Below are 18,423 nucleotides of genomic sequence, written 5' to 3' on the forward strand. Positions count from 1 at the left end.
TGAATAAACTCTTATGAATTTACAAGGTTGAGTTTATAAGATCTCTTCAAATTTAAATAGAATTGCAAATTTGTCAACCTTCAACATAATACTACACGCATACTAGCTAGCTTATTACAAACACATGCCCTATTTTACTTAAAAATCTCAAATAAGAGGAGCTCCAAGGCCCCGGGTTTGTTTGTTGAAAGCTGGGTTTTAAGCTAAGGAATGTGTATCAGTTCGACCGTAGAATAAAGCTCATAAACACGCCATAAGTCAATCCTAGACAAGAATAATGAAACGATGATTTATAGATGCACAGACTTAAGAACCGCCCAATTAAGAGTCTTTGGACCTCATTTGAGATAACCACAAGAAACTCATTATATCGGCTTTGTGGTTTGGATATATAGTTAATTTGTATGAGATTTAAGTCTAGACTTTAGTTTTACTATTGTAAAAAAAATAAAAAAATCAAGAACCTCTTTAATTAGGTCAGTTAGGTAATGAATTTAATCAAACACTTAATAAATAGTTACTTATCAGTTAAATTTTTACATATAAGTTATTTTATAATTGAAGATAAAACATGAGTAAATTGTTTTTATGAGATTGACATATTAATACCTTTGATTTTTTAGATATTGTAATTGAGTAATTTTAATTTTTTAAGTTTCAATTAAATGTTTCAACTATCACAATTGTATGATTTTAATCTTAAAATTTCAATTGAATCAATTAAATATCTGATTTAATAGTAGCATCATTCTTATTAATATATATGTGAAACAACAATTAAAATACATATATCGTTGTTGTCTTGTTTAATCGACCAAAATTATGTTTATTAATATATATATATGAAATTGCACGATTGTAAAATGATAGGACCTAATTAACATAATTAAAAATTTAAAAAAATAAAATTACACAATTATAATATACAAGAGATCAAATACAATTAAACTTATATAATTTGAGATGATTGATTAACAGAAAAAATATCATACAAATTAAAATTAATTTACGTGTTATGAATGATAAATGTATACATTTGAGTAGTGTAATGAGTAGTTTTTATTGAATAGTGTAGCTTAAATCGTTTTACGTGAGAGTGAGTGTGTGAGCTGGTAGACAGTCACAGACACAATAAACTGTGAGAAATAATAAAATAATAGTATGAGTGTGGAGAGGGTCCCATATGGTGTTTTTGTTTTTGCAGTATATCTGATATGATATCAGGCTCCTTCTGGCCCCACACTCTTCTCTGCACAAAAACAGACCCATTCATCTTTCACTGTCACACACATCATGCCCATGTGCTCTTCTGCTTCACCTACACGTGCACGCCTGCTCCCTTACTAACACCAAGTCTCAGACACTTCATTTTTTGACTTTTAACTACTCAAGTCAACGTAATTAAGCCATATTATTCTTTGCTCAAATTCATACCAGAGTATCACTTGGGCCCTATTGCATCTTCGGCCCAAACAGACCCACCACACTTATGGACCCAAGAAACAAGTTTGAAAATGTGAAGAGAAGGAATACGCTTATTCACTTATTTTTCATAATATATGTTTAGGGTGCAATGTCGCTTTCTGGTGCGTAGCATTGGGTTATTGATTTTGTTAGTCAATAATATTATGATATGTGATATCTGTTTTGTTTATGGGAAACACATTTAGATTCCCTCCCTTGGCCGCGTAGATCGTTGTCCCACCAATCCCACCGTCTTTAGATTTTGTTTGTTTATTTATTTTTGCAAGCTTCCAAAGTGTTTCTCTTTTCCTTCATACGTCTCCTGCATGCTTGCCATATGTCTATAGCATAGTTTACTATTGTGCTTCCTACATGTCCATAAAAGTTGGGTTAACTGGGATGTTGCACAAACGTAGCTGTATATGTACAGGGGGAATTGGTTTTAACTTTTAAAACATTAATTATGTATTTTCTGAATTTTTATACAAAGTTTTATTTCAATTTGTAAAAATGAGCACAATTTTTTTAAAACGTAATTCTTAGTTAAATTTTTTATTAAAAATTAGATGAACGAGTTTTAAATTATTTTTTAAAGAATAACTTCATTTCATAAAATATTTTTTTCTTGAAATTAATAATATCATTTTAAAATTTTCAACTTTGTGTGAATTAATTGCATTTGTTGATAATATTTAACATACTTTTTTTTCTTGAACATATTAATTTTTGCTTCAATTCTAAACATTGCATGTATCATACTTGCTTTTAGCCATAAGGAATATACTTCAAATAATTATATAATAAATCTCAAACCTTTATATTTCTCTGTTTTTTTTAATAATTTTTTCTCTACCAAACATATCCACTTTCTTTTTTATTTTTTAATTTTCCACCTATTTCTTTGCTCTCTACCATATTTCTCTTTCACCAAACAAACCTTAAAACTAAAACAAGTAATTAAAAATAGTTATTTGAATTATAACAAATTACATATAAATATACAGTAAATTGTGATGTTGAAAGCTTAATTGTAACTTTTAATAAAAAAAATTACAATTCTATACCTTTTATGCCTCTTATTTCAAAAAAATTAATCAAGGCCCCAAACAAAATTTCATGCTTAAATGCACATATATTTGATACTTGATAACTTACTCAAGGATACTTCTAACGAAATAAACAAAAGACGTTATAAAAAAACACATATAAAGCTAAACAAAGTTATATACTATTTCATTTTTGCCACTAATTACACAAATTAATCGATGTAAGATTATTTTAATTTAACAAGAAATATTGAGTTCAAGCTTATAATGTTTTAAATATTTGTAAGAAAAGTTTTAAATATTGAGATGTTTAAATGAGCATGATCCTGTTGAGTTAGCTAAATTTGTTTGACAAATGGATTGAGTTGGACTATAGAAATTTAGGCTTAAGTTCATCTTAGCTTAATTCCACTCAATTTTTTATTGGGCCAAAGTCACTTGGTCCATGACGGGATGAAATAGTTCTGTGAGTCAATTTATTTATTTTGATTATTTACTTTTTTGTGATTGATAAAATCTTAATTGATAAATCTAGTAGTACATGTGTTGTTAATGTTCATTTTAAGGTTAGTCATCTATTATATTAATTGAGTTTTTATTTTTATTTTTAATACTTATTTATCGTTGATATTGATTCACTTTATTTCCCTTCTATTAGTTTGCATTGTATAATTTTATTTTATAGTGCAAATGACATTTTTTTTTATAGTTTATGACGATTATACAATATTTGATTAACTTTATGCACATAACCCTCCAATCTATATGTAAAAATTCATGAATCAAATTTCCAAGTTAGGGTTGAACACCTATAACCCCTAAATCCAATAACAAGACAATACAATTAAGAGGAGAAGAGGGAAAGAAACGAAGGAAAAACAGTCACAAATACTTCCAAGAATGTGGATGTGAGTGTGTGTCATAAAAGGGCATAGGCTCTTATTGCCCCCTCTAGACTTTTTTCTCTACTAAACAAATTGCGACCCACTAATCTTTTATAATATAGAGCACGCCCTATACTTGCTAAACACTCGTAAAGCAAACATTAAAAGACATTCATTTTATTATATCCCATTTTTATCATTATTAACCTATTTTGGGTTGTTACAATTTGTGTTATATTATCGAGTATCACAGTAATAGTTAAATTTAGGAGGAAAGGGTAGTACCTTAGTCCAAGAATTACTCTTTGAGTTTAAGAAACACTTACAAAAGAGTTTACATTTATCTTATCCCAAAAAATGGGTAAAGACTTGAATGCGTAATCTATCAGATACAAGACTTTGTCTTGTTGTACTTATCTGTAGGATAGAGTTTTGTTGTTGTATAGTATGAACGTATCTCATAAATAACATTTATTAATCAATTTTTTTTCACACTTGTGTGGGTAAGATTGTAAAATAGATGTGACTAATTTAAAAAGATAGTACCCTGTAAATATGTATAAAAAAGATATTTAAAAAAAAAAAGTTCCTTGTTATGTTTCGAAAAGAAAAAAAATACAAAAGCAACTGCAGTTAACTTCATAAAAATTAAGATAATGATCAAGATAAACTTTGAAGTTTAAAGGATTTCCAAGCCCAGTTGGATCTGTAAATCGAACGTACTGGTGAATAAGGTGAAGATTTAAAGCAACGTCAAAAGGTATATATAAAAACACTTGCAAAAACAGTCTGATGTATAAATTAATAAATGAACAAGTGGAGAAATAGTATCTGGTAAATACATATAATTGGCAACAATAACAATTGAATGAGCTTCATTTATAATGCTAGGATATAGAGATGAGTCACAATCTTGACATTCAAATAAAACTATGATGTAATCTTAATAAAGCGCAAGTTCGTTTAACCATTAAATAGTTGAAATAATATTCTGTTATTTACAAATTCCAATCAGAGGACGGTGTAAAAATAAATTGGCGTCAGAAATTATGAGCTGGATGATAATAAGTTGGGTAATTGAGGAGAAGAGGTAGTTAACAAATAAAAATATGATTATTTGACTACAACAACACACTCCTTAGGAATAGATTAATTTGAAGAGAGGTCTGCGACTAGTTTTCCTTAGGCTCTAGTGTATCTGTTTTTGGCCATAGTTTATTAAAAGAATCTTTCTTTTATTAACTTTTAAATTCATGTTTACTAAGTGGTCTTGAATTTGTTTATACAAAGACTAAGTAATTGAATATAATGATAAAATGTTTTATATATTAGTTTAGAATCCTGCGATAATCTCCCGTTTAATTCAGAACAGGTAAATCCTTCCTTAGAACTTCAACGTTCAATCATTTTTAAAAATTTATTAATAACTATCCAGTAAAAAATCTTGACCCAGATTTTAATTTCTGCTATGGGTTGACGAATGAGCTTTTTAATTACGAGTATAGAAGAGATCTGAAGCGCATTAGTTATAAATTATTAATTGCTAATTAATCACTCTAATGTTGACCCTTACTCTCATGAACTTTAAATTAGTAACTAAATTGTCATTTTCTTTCTTCCAAACCAACCACAATGGCGAAAGAGCTTCTTCCTCTGCTGCTGCTCCAACAACGGTGTCGTTTTGCACTTCCTCTGCCAATGTCGAAGCTCGCATTCTCAGATTCGTCTATTCCCTCTACCTTTTGAATCCCTTCTATCTCCTCAACTTCTTCTTTCCCCGTCTCAGGTACACTTTGCCTTTTCTTTTCTTTCTTTTTTTAACCTCAAATCTTTTATTTCGTTTTCTCATTTTTTGAATTCCTCTCCATTTTCCGCGAAATCCTTGGACTGTAAGACTGTAACCGCTTTTCTCGCTCTCCATAGTTCGTCCATGTTCTATTGTTTATTAAAAATAATAATTATTGCTCGCAATTTCTATTTCTCTTGGTTTCTCGCTAACAATTACCATGCTCTTCAACCTTCGTGCATAAGTTAATGTATTCCAAATTTACTTGTTGCTTTTGTGCGCATTATTTACAATGCTGTATCCTTATTGTTTATGTGCAATGTGTAATATAGAAAGAGACGAAGTTTTTACCTACAGGCATATGTGTACTTTCTAAGCAACTGCCACTGACATTTTAGTTAAATTCCTTCTGATGTTTTAGTAATTGTCTTCTTAACTTTGAAATTTGAGTTATGGTTTAGTCTTCGCCCTTTTTCATTTGTAATCTATTTGAAAGAATCAAACGTGCTTGTCCTTTGTACACAGGAGAGGGAAGTCTCTTGCTGATTGATGACATGGAGCAGTATGAAATACTTGAGCAAATTGGAAAAGGTGCTTTCGGTTCTGCTCTTCTTGTGAAGCATAAGCACGAGAAGAAAAAGTGAGAATTGAACTTACGTTGCCTTCTTTTTTCCCCTTTCGGCTTCTATATCTATTCATTTGCGCCTTTCAACTTGTGAATTATATAGATATGTGCTGAAGAAGATTCGCCTTGCCCGCCAAACTGAGCGCTCTCGTAGGTCTGCACACCTGGAGGTTTGTGCTTAATTGCATTTTGAAAAATTGACTAACTGAACATCTTGTGTTGTTTTCTATAATCTTGCTTTCTGTGCTTGTGTTCTACTACATGGTTCCTTCCTTCATGCTGCACTTTTTTTTTTGTGTGTGTGTGTGTGCTCTAGAGGAATTTCATTTTCTGATTGGCTGAAAGAAGTTTCAAACCTCTATGAATTAGGCTGTAAACTTAACAACCTCTGTTGTCTCAAAACATTTGATATGAAATATTTTTGGGTATGATTCAGTATATTATTCATTTTTTTTTTCTTTTGATCGGTTTAGATGGAGCTCCTCTCCAAATTAAGAAATCCATTTCTTGTGGAGTATAAAGATTCATGGGTAGAAAAGGTATGTGGTTCTTGAATTCCACTTGTCTTCATCTCCCACCTCAGTTATTTTGAAGAAGTCAAGATAAGCTTCTATTGGATGATTGCTATTAAGTCTCTCTACATTTGCACTATAAAATATTTCAAGAAGTTTTAACTTGGACTTGGTCTTGAGCAATGCTAATACTAATATATTATTTCATTTGGTTTCATTTGCCTTAATAATAATAAATTGGTGTCACCAATGACGTGTTAGTTTGAAATCTTAAATGAATAATATGCACAATAATTTTGAATAAAGACTAAGTAATATAGCTTTTTATTAGTTAAGATTTAAGTTTATTCTCTATTTTTGGATAATTACTTCGGCTATTTCCTTTTATTATTACCATTTTTCTTTATTGTTGATGGATGACATATTAACCTAACTTCCTTCTCAGGGTTGCTATGTGTTCATTATTATAGGTTATTGTGAGGGTGGAGACATGTAAGTTTCTTTTCTCAGATTTTTACTAGCTTATACTTGGTTATTTTAATAAATTGGGTTGTTAATATTGTTTTAAATATATCATTGATGAAACATAGGGCGGAAGCTATAAAGAAAGCTAGTGGTGTTATGTTTCCTGAGGAGGTTATGTCTGATTTTTTTTTTTCCTTGCAGAAATTATAAATTTTTATGTCTGTTTTCCTTCAGACATAAATATTCATCTTTTAATAAACCAGATAATATTTATTTTGGATATGTAAAATCTAAAATGGTCATCTGTTTGCAGAAACTATGTAAGTGGCTTGTTCAACTTCTTATGGCACTTGATTACTTGCACGTGAATCATATTCTTCATCGTGATGTCAAGGTTAGCTACAGAATCTTCTTTGTGCTTTGTGACAGCATTCCTATTTCCATCTAAATTCCTTCAAGCTATATATTAATGAGAACTACATGATTTTATCAGTGTTCAAATATATTCTTGACGAAAGATCATGACATACGCCTTGGTAAGTTATTCTATTGTTTCTTTAAATAAAGCATAGTTGCATAGATGGTTAAAATTTAGCTTATGAGCGACCAATGATGAATCAGGTGATTTTGGACTTGCCAAAATGTTGACTTCAGATGATCTAACTTCCTCTGTAAGAAATATTTAATCTAAGAACTGAGTTTACCTTCCTGATTGTAACTTTTTAATGATCATCATTAATAATGTCTTGGAATTTAGGTTGTGGGAACTCCTAGCTACATGTGCCCTGAGCTCCTTGCTGATATACCTTATGGCTCTAAATCAGATATTTGGTCCTTGGGTAAGTACTCATATATTATAGTTATTTTTGCTTGATGAGTTTTTTCATTATCTAGTTGATTGTGTATTCATGATCTCTGAAATTGGTTGTTCAGGATGTTGTATATACGAAATGACCTCCCTCAAGCCTGCATTCAAAGCATTTGTAAGTTTTCTTCTATAAACAGATGGTTTTTTTGTTTGTATCTCATCTTTGAAAATATTTTATACTTCCATTGCTGCTGTCTTATTACCGATTTTTTGTTTATTATCAATCAGATACCAATTTCTGTATATCATTTCGACAATTATCAAGTTGAATTTGGTTCCTCTAAATTTTAACCAATTACAAAGAAAATGTCAGAGAGAGTGTTGCTAACATTCTTCTACGGGATAAATTGTGGAGTTATAATCTGTCTGACTTAAATCAACTGAGTAGATTTTATCAACTGTATACATTCACATTATAAGTATTAAGTTGTTAAAATATGTTAGATTTTATCTTAAAACCAATTGACACTTAATGAAGTTGTCTAACAAATATATAAGCTGCACCCTTGCATCATTTTATTCTCTAAAATCTCTCCGCTCTAAAGCAGCCTAATCCTGTTATATTGCCTATATACTTTAAACATGTTTTTGTGTTCTATGGAGTGACCAATACATTCAAATCCTAAAAAATTTCTGCCTGTTTTGATATATTTTGAACTTTGTCTCTTTTTTTGTTATGACTTTCTTAATTGATTATCAGCTGTACTTGTCTAGCTGCATGGCTATACATAATTACATATATTCTCCCAAAGGCTTGAAAACTACTCGCATTTACTGCTTTTATATATTTTCAGCAAACATTGCTTTTTTTTTATTTATTAAATTATATATAATTGTCTTTCAATTTTTTCAAACAGGATATACAAGCCCTGATTAACAAGATTAATAAGTCCATAGTGGCCCCATTGCCAACAAAATACTCTGGTGCATTGTAAGTCCTTGTTCTTTTGTCAAGTAGTTACTTTGGCTTATATATTTAGTTATTAATTGCTTTATCATGTCTTGATGCTGTTAAATGTGGAATTTTTATCGGCCTAATGCCTAAAATTGTCCTAGCAAACAGCTTTAGTCAAGGCAAAGCTCATTGAAAGTGAGGTTTCTTGTAAATTTATAGCAATAAATTAGTTGTATTATGAACTATACGATTAACAATATTTTATTTCACTTTTGGCAGTCGAGGTCTTGTTAAAAGCATGCTGCGGAAAAATCCAGAGCTTAGGCCTAGTGTATGTATACAAATTCTCCTCTTAGCTGGAATAATTCTATGCAATTTAATGGTGCAGCATCTAGTACCTTGTACCATTTTGGAGATGGGTTGGGTTGATGATGGATTCTATGTTAAACGTTAATGAGAATTTTATTTTATATATCAACTAGAATTTTACCTATTCTCCATTCATGTGAACATATCTTCCATTGTTCAAAAGAATTATTCTAATTTCTTCATTAAATCAATCATAAACTTGTCACTTACATGGGCTGATAGGTATCTTGATGAGTAAAGAAGTGCTTAAACATTTGTAATATTTTAAATAAGTCTGCTGAAATTTAATAAACTTTGTAATAAGTTATTCTACATTATGAGAATCATATTTAATTTGTTTGGATAGATTTACTTAGTGACAGAAATTGGGAAAAAACTGGTCAGGTGTCCAGTTCATTCAACCCAAAAGACCAAATAGTCACAGAACTAGTCAGATAGATCTAAAACCAGTGAAAAACATTTTTTTTTGTTTTGTTTGTATTTTTAAAATATTTTTAGTTAAAAAATTAATGTTTTTAGCAAAGTAAAACCTCACACATGAAGTCCATATATTGATTGTTATTATTTAGTCTTACATGAGGTCAACACAGAGATGGTTATTACCATTTTTTTTTTCATGTAGGATGTGATTTGATCATTTTATGCTAATTTAAATTTTGTTTACTAACTTGGTTTCTGATACTTTTATATTAATTGGTTATATAATATGTATTAAATATATACTTAATTATCGCTGATTCAACTATGCTTTAACTTGAGTTTAGACCAATGAACCATGAAGTAGATAGTATCTTTGTCAATTCAATGACTGATCTGGCTTTTAAAACGATGCCTTGTGAGTTTGGAGACATTATATAATATGACATTAGTTGTGTGAAGGTGTCTTCTGTAACCATGCTTTCTTGCTTATTTATTTCATGTACTTCTGGATCCAGGCTGCAGAGCTACTTGGGCACCAACATCTTCAACCTTATGTTCTTAAGGTCCATCTCAAAATCAATAGCCCCAGGCGAAGTACATTGCCAGGCCATTGGCCAGAATCCAATTACATGGAGAAAACTAGATTTTTGAAGTCTGAAGATGATCCTGTTTCCTTCTCAGGGAATAAGAGGCATTCTTTTAGCTATGATCGGACTTTAAATCCTAGTATATCTGGAGCAGAGCAAGATTCTCTATGCTCTACGCTAGAGATTGATTGTACTCCTGATAATTTAAATCAAAGATTTGCCGAACTTTCTGTTGGAGACAACCATGACGTGAAGTCACTCCATAAGCCAGTTGCTTCCAGAACTTCTAGTAAAGCCAGGACTCCTAGACTAACTGCATCAAAAGCTTCTGCCGCCCCCAAGAAATCAATGGTATCCTCAAAGAATCATAAGACGGTAAGGCAAGCTGGAATCAATCAGTTTTTAATGTTTGCCACATGGTATATCATGAACAAACTTTAGCATGTGACCTCTGTTGAGTGGGTTTCTTTACAACTCTTGCACATATAATGGTATTATTCAATTAAGAATTTTTTATGTCTGACTTTCTGAAGTCCATGGTTGCAGCTTCCTGTTTCACACAATATGAAAGAACCTGTCCATACAACTCGCAGAGCATCATTGCCGTTCCCAAGAAGTTGTACCATACAGCAGCCTCCTCGCAGGGCCAGTATTGGTTTACTTGACCATGTAAATTCGCTCAATATTTCAGTTAACTCTCCTCGTATTGATAGGATAGCAGAATTCCCATTAGCATCATATGAAGATCAATTGTTTCCCATCAATAGTTCTTCACCAAACTCGGCACAGGGTTCCTCAGGCTTCCCTCCTTGTGGCAATGATTCAACTTTGATTGACAAATGCACAATCAAGGTATGTGACACATCCTATGTTAGGCCAGGATGTACGGATGCTTGGCAGGGAATCACGAACAGCATGTTCAAGAAAAACGATGAGGATAAAAGTGGCTCATCTGATCAAAATGCAACTGCTGGAGCATCAAGCCACAACTCTTCAGACCTGCGCCACCGACAGTTTGATACATCATCATTCCGACAAAGGGCTGAGGCCTTAGAAGGTTTGCTTGAATTTAGTGCAAGATTACTACAGCAGGAAAGGTATGGAGAACTTGGAGTTTTATTAAAACCGTTTGGGCCAGGGAAAGCTTCCCCGAGGGAAACTGCTATTTGGTTGAGCAAGAGTTTAAAAGAGAACACTTTCAGCCGGGAACAATCCACCCCACCTAAATTGCTGTAATATCTCATATAGTCATGTTTGTAGAGTTCGGTGTTTCTTCTCACACTTACATTTAGACAGCTGATTTTTATAGGTAACAACGTTTTTCCATTTACCCACTTCTTTCACTCACTGAACAATGATATAACTAACTCACTTTCAATCTGATGAATGAGAAAGACGATGGATCTTTTCATGAGTTGATAACAACTAAAATGATATAATTTTAGAAACATTTTCTGAATTTTGATTCCACTTCACAGTTGTTATATTGCATTTTCATCAAAAAGACAAAACACTGATGTAGTTCTTTAATGTTGCTATCTAATAAGAATTAGAGTTTTACCTGGGTAGTCCATAAAAATAAATAAATGTTTTTATTAAAGGTGAGCATAAGTTACCAAAGTAAAACTCCAATTTTGTACCAAGTTTTATCCTTTCATAAATGATTATCGATCTAGCATCCCACCATGCACCACGCATTTGCTGCCAAGTACAGGTAGATAGGTGATGAAATTGCGTTGCCCAAACTCAGAAGGGTTACAAGGCATTTACACGACTTAAGCATTAGGTTCAAAACTGAATTACTAGCTTGTTCTATAACCGATCAGGAGAACTCAATAATAGGATTCAGTAGTAACCGAGCTGCTGCCAAAGGAATTGCGCCTGCTGTCGTTTTTTGACCCATGAGGATTGATAACCCAATGGTCCAGGCTTCTGTGATCGAAGCGTAACGAGTTTGAGAATAGATTTTGCCTTGGACCATTCAATGGGGATTCCACAGACTTGCCTTTGTGCCTCGTTCCCCGTCTTGGTCGTTGTTTCGGTTCACTCTGTGACCTTGCTTTAGCCCTTGAAGATTCTGTCTTGTTCATGTAATTTGGTGACAGTGATTGACGGTGAGGCACATAATGGCGCTGAGAAGTTGACAAGGCAATTGTCGCTGGGTTAAATTCAGACATGGCACGGTAGTTTCCTAGGCTGTTTGGTTCTACCATTAGAGTTTTCTTGTATTGGTTTTGTCGTTTAGAAACAACCGGCACATGCTTCGAATAGTATGTCATGGAATCACGCTCTCTTCCCTTAACATATGAACCATCTAGTGGGCCACTCCTGCTTTTCAAAACCTCCACTATTTCTTCCACACTCATATCGTTTGAATCCTATACATAATAGCCATATTGCAGGCATTATCTAGAATGCAGCATAACAGAACATGTAACTGAAAATTAGCCAAAATTTCAATAGGATTTACTAATTCTAAATTGAATATAATGGTTTTATTACTTGAATAAGCACAGTATGTCAATCTTCAGATGATAAAATCGAGATATTTTGGAGAGTCTGAATCTTACTTTATTTTCTTCTGTAATGAGATCTGTGAAGTATGGGAGTTGTCTATGTTGCAGAGGCTGTTGTCCGAGGAGGTTTGCTTCCTCTGCCATCTGAATTCTGTGAATTCGGGCTCTAACTTGTATGGCCATCAACGCATGCATTCCACGTAGTGTAGCAGTTGTTTGTTTCCTTACAAGGTGACCCCTCACTAGTGCCTGTAACTTGACTAATCCCCTTAAAGCATGCAATGCTCTCCTTGCCTAAAAATTCACATGTAGCGTGTTCATCAAACCTAGTCCAACTGTTGAGTCCAGGACTATGATGTAAGAAAAACTATCAAAATGTAAGAGGATACAACATAATTATTATCAAAGGAGAAGCCTAGCTAGATGTGGCCATAAAGTATTTGACAAGAAATTCATACCAAATACGAGCGAAAGCTGGCCTGAATCTTTGTAGCGGCTTTGTTTTTATCTTTAGAAGCCTTTGCTAGTGGTTTTGGAAGATGCCTTGGAGTCTTAGTTTCCAACAAGGGTTGTATTTGCAGCTTGGCAGAGTCACCTGAGTCAAATGATCTGGAAAATTTATGGCCTACTACCTTGCTTGTTATTCTTCCTCCTGTTAGTTTTCCAAAGCTCCATCTGCACTTCACTTTGGGACTCACAATCAGACTCTTATCCTCGATCTTCTTGATTTTATCTTCTTTTTTCCCTAGAAGGAAGTTTCTGATCCATTTTCTGGCCTTCCCCATTTCTTGTTTCCTTCAAAACATCAGTTAATGGGAGCTGGCAACTGAACAAGCTACAGAGCTTCCTATTGCCTGAAATACTCCAGAAAATTAGGAATTAGATACACACACATAATATATTAGTTTTTATCCCATCACACACGTGGATTATATATACTGCATTCTTCTACTGTTCACTATAACTGTTTCAGGGTGCTTGTGCTTCTATTTAACTAATCATTGCTGGCTTTGGCCTGCAAAGCTTTCTCTGTTAAAGCCATTTGGCACTTGCCACCCTCGTGGAGCTTCCCAAATATAATTCGGGGAGCATTCCATTTCAACATTGTCTCAGCCTGATCCTCAAAAGCTGTAAATTTTTCTGACTTCAGTAACATTTAGGGGACGAGGCTGTGAAAATTACAAGATTTTATTTCTTCCTTTTTTAATCAGGATCAACTAGCTGATTAGAGGAGTGCATTCACATATTCAATGACAGTACCTCTCTATAGAAACAATAAGGTAGAAACGTCAGTTTTATAACCTTTTTTTGGTTCCTTTGAGGCTTAATCCGGGATTCAAGGGCCATTAATGGCTTGCACGCAAGTGTCAAGGCTACAAACATCTTCAGAAAAACAAATAACATTATAGTAATTTTTTATTTATCAATGCCTATCCGTGGAGAAATTTATTGTATGGTTTGGACCACTATACTTCCACAAAATTTCTACGCGCTATGTAATCAAATTTTATTAACTCTTATTTGTAAATTAATTTTTTTTAGAAATTCATGGTGGTCTTAAAACCTATAATTTGTTTTTTTTGGGTTTCTTCCCTAATTGAACCGTGGGTTCGATGATTTTAGAAATTATCAACGAACAACAACGCTAAGATAACAATTGGCGTCTTAAAACCTATAATAACTTCTCCAATTTGTGATAGAAGATGAATTTGAGAAAGGTTATCAACCATGGTGGTATTCAATTGTTTACTTCTACTCATCATCAGAAGTCAATGTTGAAGATAAATAAATTAGCACAAATGACTTAATATTGTGTTTGGAAAACAATGAGAATCGATTCTTCTTATCAAAATCATGATGTCAGCATAAAAAAATAAAAGCAAATATTTGCTGTTTTGCTTTCAACGTGCTCCACAAAATCAATTTTTGTACAATGCACTCCTCCAAACAGCACTAAGTATGTGTGTTGACTTTGAATTCATCTCTATCCTGTTGTACTCTATTGGGTTTGGCTCTGATTTAGTCAAGAATATGCAGCGTTAGCTGCTCCAAAATTAGAAGATTTCAAGGGCCTTTCACTTCAACTGACTATAAGAAGTAGAGTTAATATTTAGTTAAATACAACTTGGATGAAGAAAAGAAAGACATGAGAAAAAGAGTAAAAAATCATGCATTGGATTTGTTATCTAATTAGTATGCTGTTGTACCTTTCCTTTTCGTTTTTTTTCGGTTCTCTGTATCCTCTTTCTCGACTGATTCTGACATCTAAATCAATAAAAAGACAATAGATCGAGTTTTTATTTTTTTATTATATATCTTTGTCATCCAGCTCAACATTCAACATGTGAATGTCCTTTTCCAAAATAAATATTTTCTTTAAATATGTGTTGCAGAATTTCAAATGAATATTTATGTGCTATCATTTAATTAGAAAACTTGACAGCGATAATGTAAGAAATTTGTTCTTAAAATAAAAAAGAATAAAAAAACAAGGAGTCCTTAGCTTACTTTTCTTTTTTTAAGGAAACAAGCCGAGGAAGGGAAAAGTTATTGATACAACTAATACGTGTTAAAAATAGATTATGGTTATTTGATTTTTTAACAATGCAAATATAATTGGTGCAAAAAACAAAAACAACGCAAATATTTTTTATAAGATAAGAAAAAAAAAATCAATTTATGATTAATTTATAATAACTTTTATTTTTCATTCTTAATTATTTCAAATACATGAACCGTTTTGGGCTCTTAGGACAATTTAGGTTGATCTCATGTCCAACGTAGATTAAATAGTAAATAAGTCGAGCAAAAGATATATTTATTTGTATATCCTAGTTCATCAGTTGAGGACTTGATCTAAGATTAAGTCCGTGAGTCCTAATTCTTTAGCTGAGGAGCTGAGGACTTGACGTACGTAATTGGACAAATTCATATTAAGACGAGTAAATTATGTAGAAGTAATATGAAGTTGCTCTGAGTTGATGCACACATGTTGTTATTAGACGTCAAACCAAACATGAGTATGGAAGATTAATTATACCTGAAATTAAGAGATAGGCTATAAAAAAAAAAACAAGACATATATGTAACTAATTCATTCCTAATGCAACTCGCAAAGCTAATAACATTTTCTTATATAGAGGTTTGCACCACAACGAACTGACGAAGTATAAATACTAACAATAATATCTACTTAGACTTTATTAACTTATTTTTATATTGATTTGTCATCATCACGATATTATTGTTCTTATTTGACCTTCAGAAAATTTTATTAAAAAGGCATAATCACAATCAAATATAAATAATAACCCACCTTCATTATACAAGGAAAAAGTATACATTTAAGAGCTATGATGATAAGAAAAGAAGATCAAGTTTTGAGAAAAAGTCAACCATATTAAAAGTGTATGCACATCTGATATAAGTATGTTGTCAATTTTGTAGTATCCATGCATCATAGATAAACAAGTCTCGTCAGTTAAAATACTCCATAGTACTACTACTACTTGGACATCGTGATTATAATGCTCATTATAACGAGAGCTTTGATTACAGAGATTTTGTTCTAATCATTATTTTTTGTTAAAAACAAATGAATGAATTGCATAATAGGTTGCTATTGGGTGTTTGTATGGATGGTGCCTGCAGCTAGAACAGAACACACATAATGCGTATGCAACCCAATTGCTTCTCAAAATCTCTGTGAATGGACAAGTAGTTATTTTTCTTTTCAGTCATTAGAATGTGGCTGTAGTTTAGTGGTGAGAATTCCACGTTGTGGCCGTGGAGACCTGGGCTCGAATCCCAGCAGCCACAATTATATGTATTTTTTAACTTCAAACTTTTTTTTTAATCTTGGCATATACCATATAGTATATAACTCCCTATATTTTTAACTTGAAACAAATTTTTATCAGGATACAAGTATAAACAACACAACAGTGCCAATGTGAAATAAGAATAGTGATGAAATAGATTTTGTTTTGGACACTTGATTGATTGCTTAGGTAATATTGGATGTTGGACGCTTGGAATTAAAGTCACAAATTCAACTACTGACGGTCAATGTGAGATTGGACTTGCTTCCTTCTTCTCAACCCCGATTGATTTCAAGCTTTGAACTAAATTACATCAACACGCTAACAAAATATTAATACTTAGAAAGCAGGAAAAAAAAAGTTACATTGAATTAGAATGCACAAAATTAACTTCTTTTTTCTCCATCCTCATGCATTTTGTTTTTATGTAAAAATAAGTTTCATTAGTCGTATAATATGGTAACATTGAAATCACTGGCGGAGATAATGACTGTTGTGCATAATTGGTGCAAAATAAAAAATGAACGCAATTATTATTCCTCTCAGAAAAACAACATTGAAAGGAAATTAGGAATTAGCGTCTGAGTCTGACTTGAACGCCGGATTTAGCAGCGATGATGACAGAGGTGGCCATGTTCAAGAACAAGCCGTGGTCGACGACGCCTTCGAGAGCGGAAATTTCGGCGCCAGCGGCCAATGCATCCCTGATAGGAGTCTTGAAGTACAAATCGACGATGTAATTGGAATTATCGCTGACGTAGGGTTTCCCACTCTCCTCCAGTCTTAATTTCGCTTCCACGCCTTCTTCCTTGAAAAGCTCCTGAAGCCGATCCAGATTGTACTTCCAGCAGAACTGGACCACCTCCACCGGCATGGCCAGGCCGCTTCCGCCGAGGCCGTCCACCAGCTTTGTGTCGTCGACGACCACGACGAACTTGTCGGAGGCGGCCTCGACCATCTTCTCGCGGAGGAGGGCGCCGCCGCGGCCTTTGACGAGGTTGAGGTCGGGGTCGACCTCGTCGGCGCCGTCGATGGCGAGATCGAGGCGGGGATTGTGGTCGAGGACGGAGAGGGGGATGCCGAGAGAGCGGGCCTGCTCCTCCGTGCGCTTGGAGGTAGGGACCCCGACGATGTCAGTGAGTTGGCCGGAGGCGAGGAGTGCGCCGAGCTTGGCGACGACGAAGGCGGCGGTGGAGCCGGTGCCGAGGCCGAGGACCATGCCGCTCTTGACGGACTCCACGGCCTTGTCGGCAGCGAGTCTCTTGAGGTCGTCCTGGGTGAGGGTGATGGCGCGGATAGGGAGAGAATGGGGTATGGTGCGCAGGTTAAGGGAGTTAGGGGTGCGCAGGATAAGGCGGGTGGAGGCGTTGTGGTGTGCGGATGAGAGAGATGGGGGAGAGGAGAGGGATAGGGAAGCCATTGATGAGAAGAAGAACAAGTTTGTGATTCTAAGAAGAGAATGGGAAAACTGGGCCTTTGTTTTGGGTTCTCTATCTATCAGCTTTGCCTTACTTGTGCAAGTCCTTCAAGTTCACTAACGACTGCGTTGCTATCAAGACGAAGGTATTCATTTCATCACAATCCATTTGAACTTCAGCACAAGCCTACAAATTTTCTGGTACGGGTAAGACCCATTCTAGAGTAGGAAACTGTTGCTCAAATATGAACCAAGTTACATGGGTTATGAACCATCCCATTCTAGACTAGGCATTAGCGATAATCAACAAAAGTCAATCAAATTCGTTCTCATATAAACGTTTAAACGTGCAGGAAAAATAAATCCATAAAACACTACCCACCCCGCAAAATCCAAATGCTTAAAAAGACATATTAGGTGTTGATAGGTGCACCGAGCAGTATTGTTGGTATTGCTGGTGTATCCAGCATTTCTCCTTTTTTCCAATTTTGTCCTTCAATTTTTCCACCTAAGATCTTATAGAAGAAGCCTCTTCCTATCTCTTCCGCAAGACTTGGTTTTTTATTTTTTTTTAAATTTCTTAAAGTTTTATTTTTTTTAATTATTAATATGTTAAATTACTCATTTGTGCATTAATTTTTTTTATTATTAAAAAATTTAATATATATTAAATTTTGTAATAGTAAATATTTTTTATTTTTAAAAAATATACAAATTAAATAATTTGTACGATTTATATCAAAACTAA

The 18,423-nt window shown here is 33.6% G+C and overlaps 3 protein-coding genes and 1 non-coding gene across 4 annotated transcripts; 2 read left to right on the forward strand and 2 right to left on the reverse strand.

The window, feature by feature from the left end:
* Positions 1–4,999: 4,999 nt before the first annotated feature.
* Positions 5,000–11,343, forward strand: LOC114400793 (serine/threonine-protein kinase Nek2-like). Its single transcript, XM_028363428.1, has 15 exons — positions 5,000–5,180; positions 5,706–5,820; positions 5,909–5,975; positions 6,279–6,344; positions 6,763–6,809; positions 6,908–6,953; positions 7,096–7,176; positions 7,276–7,318; positions 7,404–7,453; positions 7,540–7,621; positions 7,716–7,765; positions 8,508–8,581; positions 8,825–8,876; positions 9,850–10,296; positions 10,468–11,343. Exons 2-15 carry the CDS (start codon positions 5,735–5,737, stop codon positions 11,155–11,157), a joined length of 1,881 nt encoding a protein of 626 aa, XP_028219229.1. The 5' UTR covers positions 5,000–5,180; positions 5,706–5,734; the 3' UTR covers positions 11,158–11,343.
* Positions 11,344–11,454: 111 nt separating this feature from the next.
* On the reverse strand, positions 11,455–13,716 carry LOC114400794. Its single transcript, XM_028363429.1, has 3 exons — positions 12,896–13,716; positions 12,492–12,731; positions 11,455–12,299 (listed from the first exon to the last, which is right to left on the reverse strand). The coding sequence occupies exons 1-3, from the start codon at positions 13,220–13,222 to the stop codon at positions 11,754–11,756; spliced, it is 1,113 nt and encodes a 370-aa protein (XP_028219230.1). The 5' UTR covers positions 13,223–13,716; the 3' UTR covers positions 11,455–11,753.
* Positions 13,717–16,184: 2,468 nt separating this feature from the next.
* Positions 16,185–16,256, forward strand: TRNAH-GUG. Its single transcript has one exon. It is a non-coding gene; the product is annotated as a tRNA-His (tRNA).
* A 324-nt stretch (positions 16,257–16,580) lies between these two features.
* Positions 16,581–18,173, reverse strand: LOC114397918 (probable ribose-5-phosphate isomerase 3, chloroplastic). The gene has a single exon (XM_028359975.1). The coding sequence runs from the start codon at positions 17,676–17,678 to the stop codon at positions 16,833–16,835; it is 846 nt and encodes a 281-aa protein (XP_028215776.1). The 5' UTR covers positions 17,679–18,173; the 3' UTR covers positions 16,581–16,832.
* Positions 18,174–18,423: the final 250 nt, after the last annotated feature.

Source organism: Glycine soja, chromosome 19, assembly GCF_004193775.1.
Source record: "Glycine soja cultivar W05 chromosome 19, ASM419377v2, whole genome shotgun sequence".
Classification (NCBI taxonomy): Eukaryota; Viridiplantae; Streptophyta; class Magnoliopsida; order Fabales; family Fabaceae; genus Glycine; species Glycine soja.

Bases quoted from the DNA above. Each gene is read 5' to 3' on its own strand.
- LOC114400794 (XM_028363429.1), bottom strand. From the start codon at position 13,222: ATGGGGAAGGCCAGAAAATGGATCAGAAACTTCCTTCTAGGGAAAAAA. The intron at 12,732-12,895 runs GTATGAATTTCT...GTGAATTTTTAG, and splicing joins CCAGCTTTCGCTCGTATTTG to GCAAGGAGAGCATTGCATGC. The intron at 12,300-12,491 runs GTAAGATTCAGA...TATTATGTATAG, and splicing joins TCATTACAGAAGAAAATAAA to GATTCAAACGATATGAGTGT.
- LOC114400793 (XM_028363428.1), top strand. From the start codon at position 5,735: ATGGAGCAGTATGAAATACTTGAGCAAATTGGAAAAGGTGCTTTCGGT. The intron at 5,976-6,278 runs GTTTGTGCTTAA...TGATCGGTTTAG, and splicing joins GTAGGTCTGCACACCTGGAG to ATGGAGCTCCTCTCCAAATT. The intron at 7,454-7,539 runs GTAAGAAATATT...CTTGGAATTTAG, and splicing joins CAGATGATCTAACTTCCTCT to GTTGTGGGAACTCCTAGCTA.
- LOC114397918 (XM_028359975.1), bottom strand. From the start codon at position 17,678: ATGGCTTCCCTATCCCTCTCCTCTCCCCCATCTCTCTCATCCGCACAC.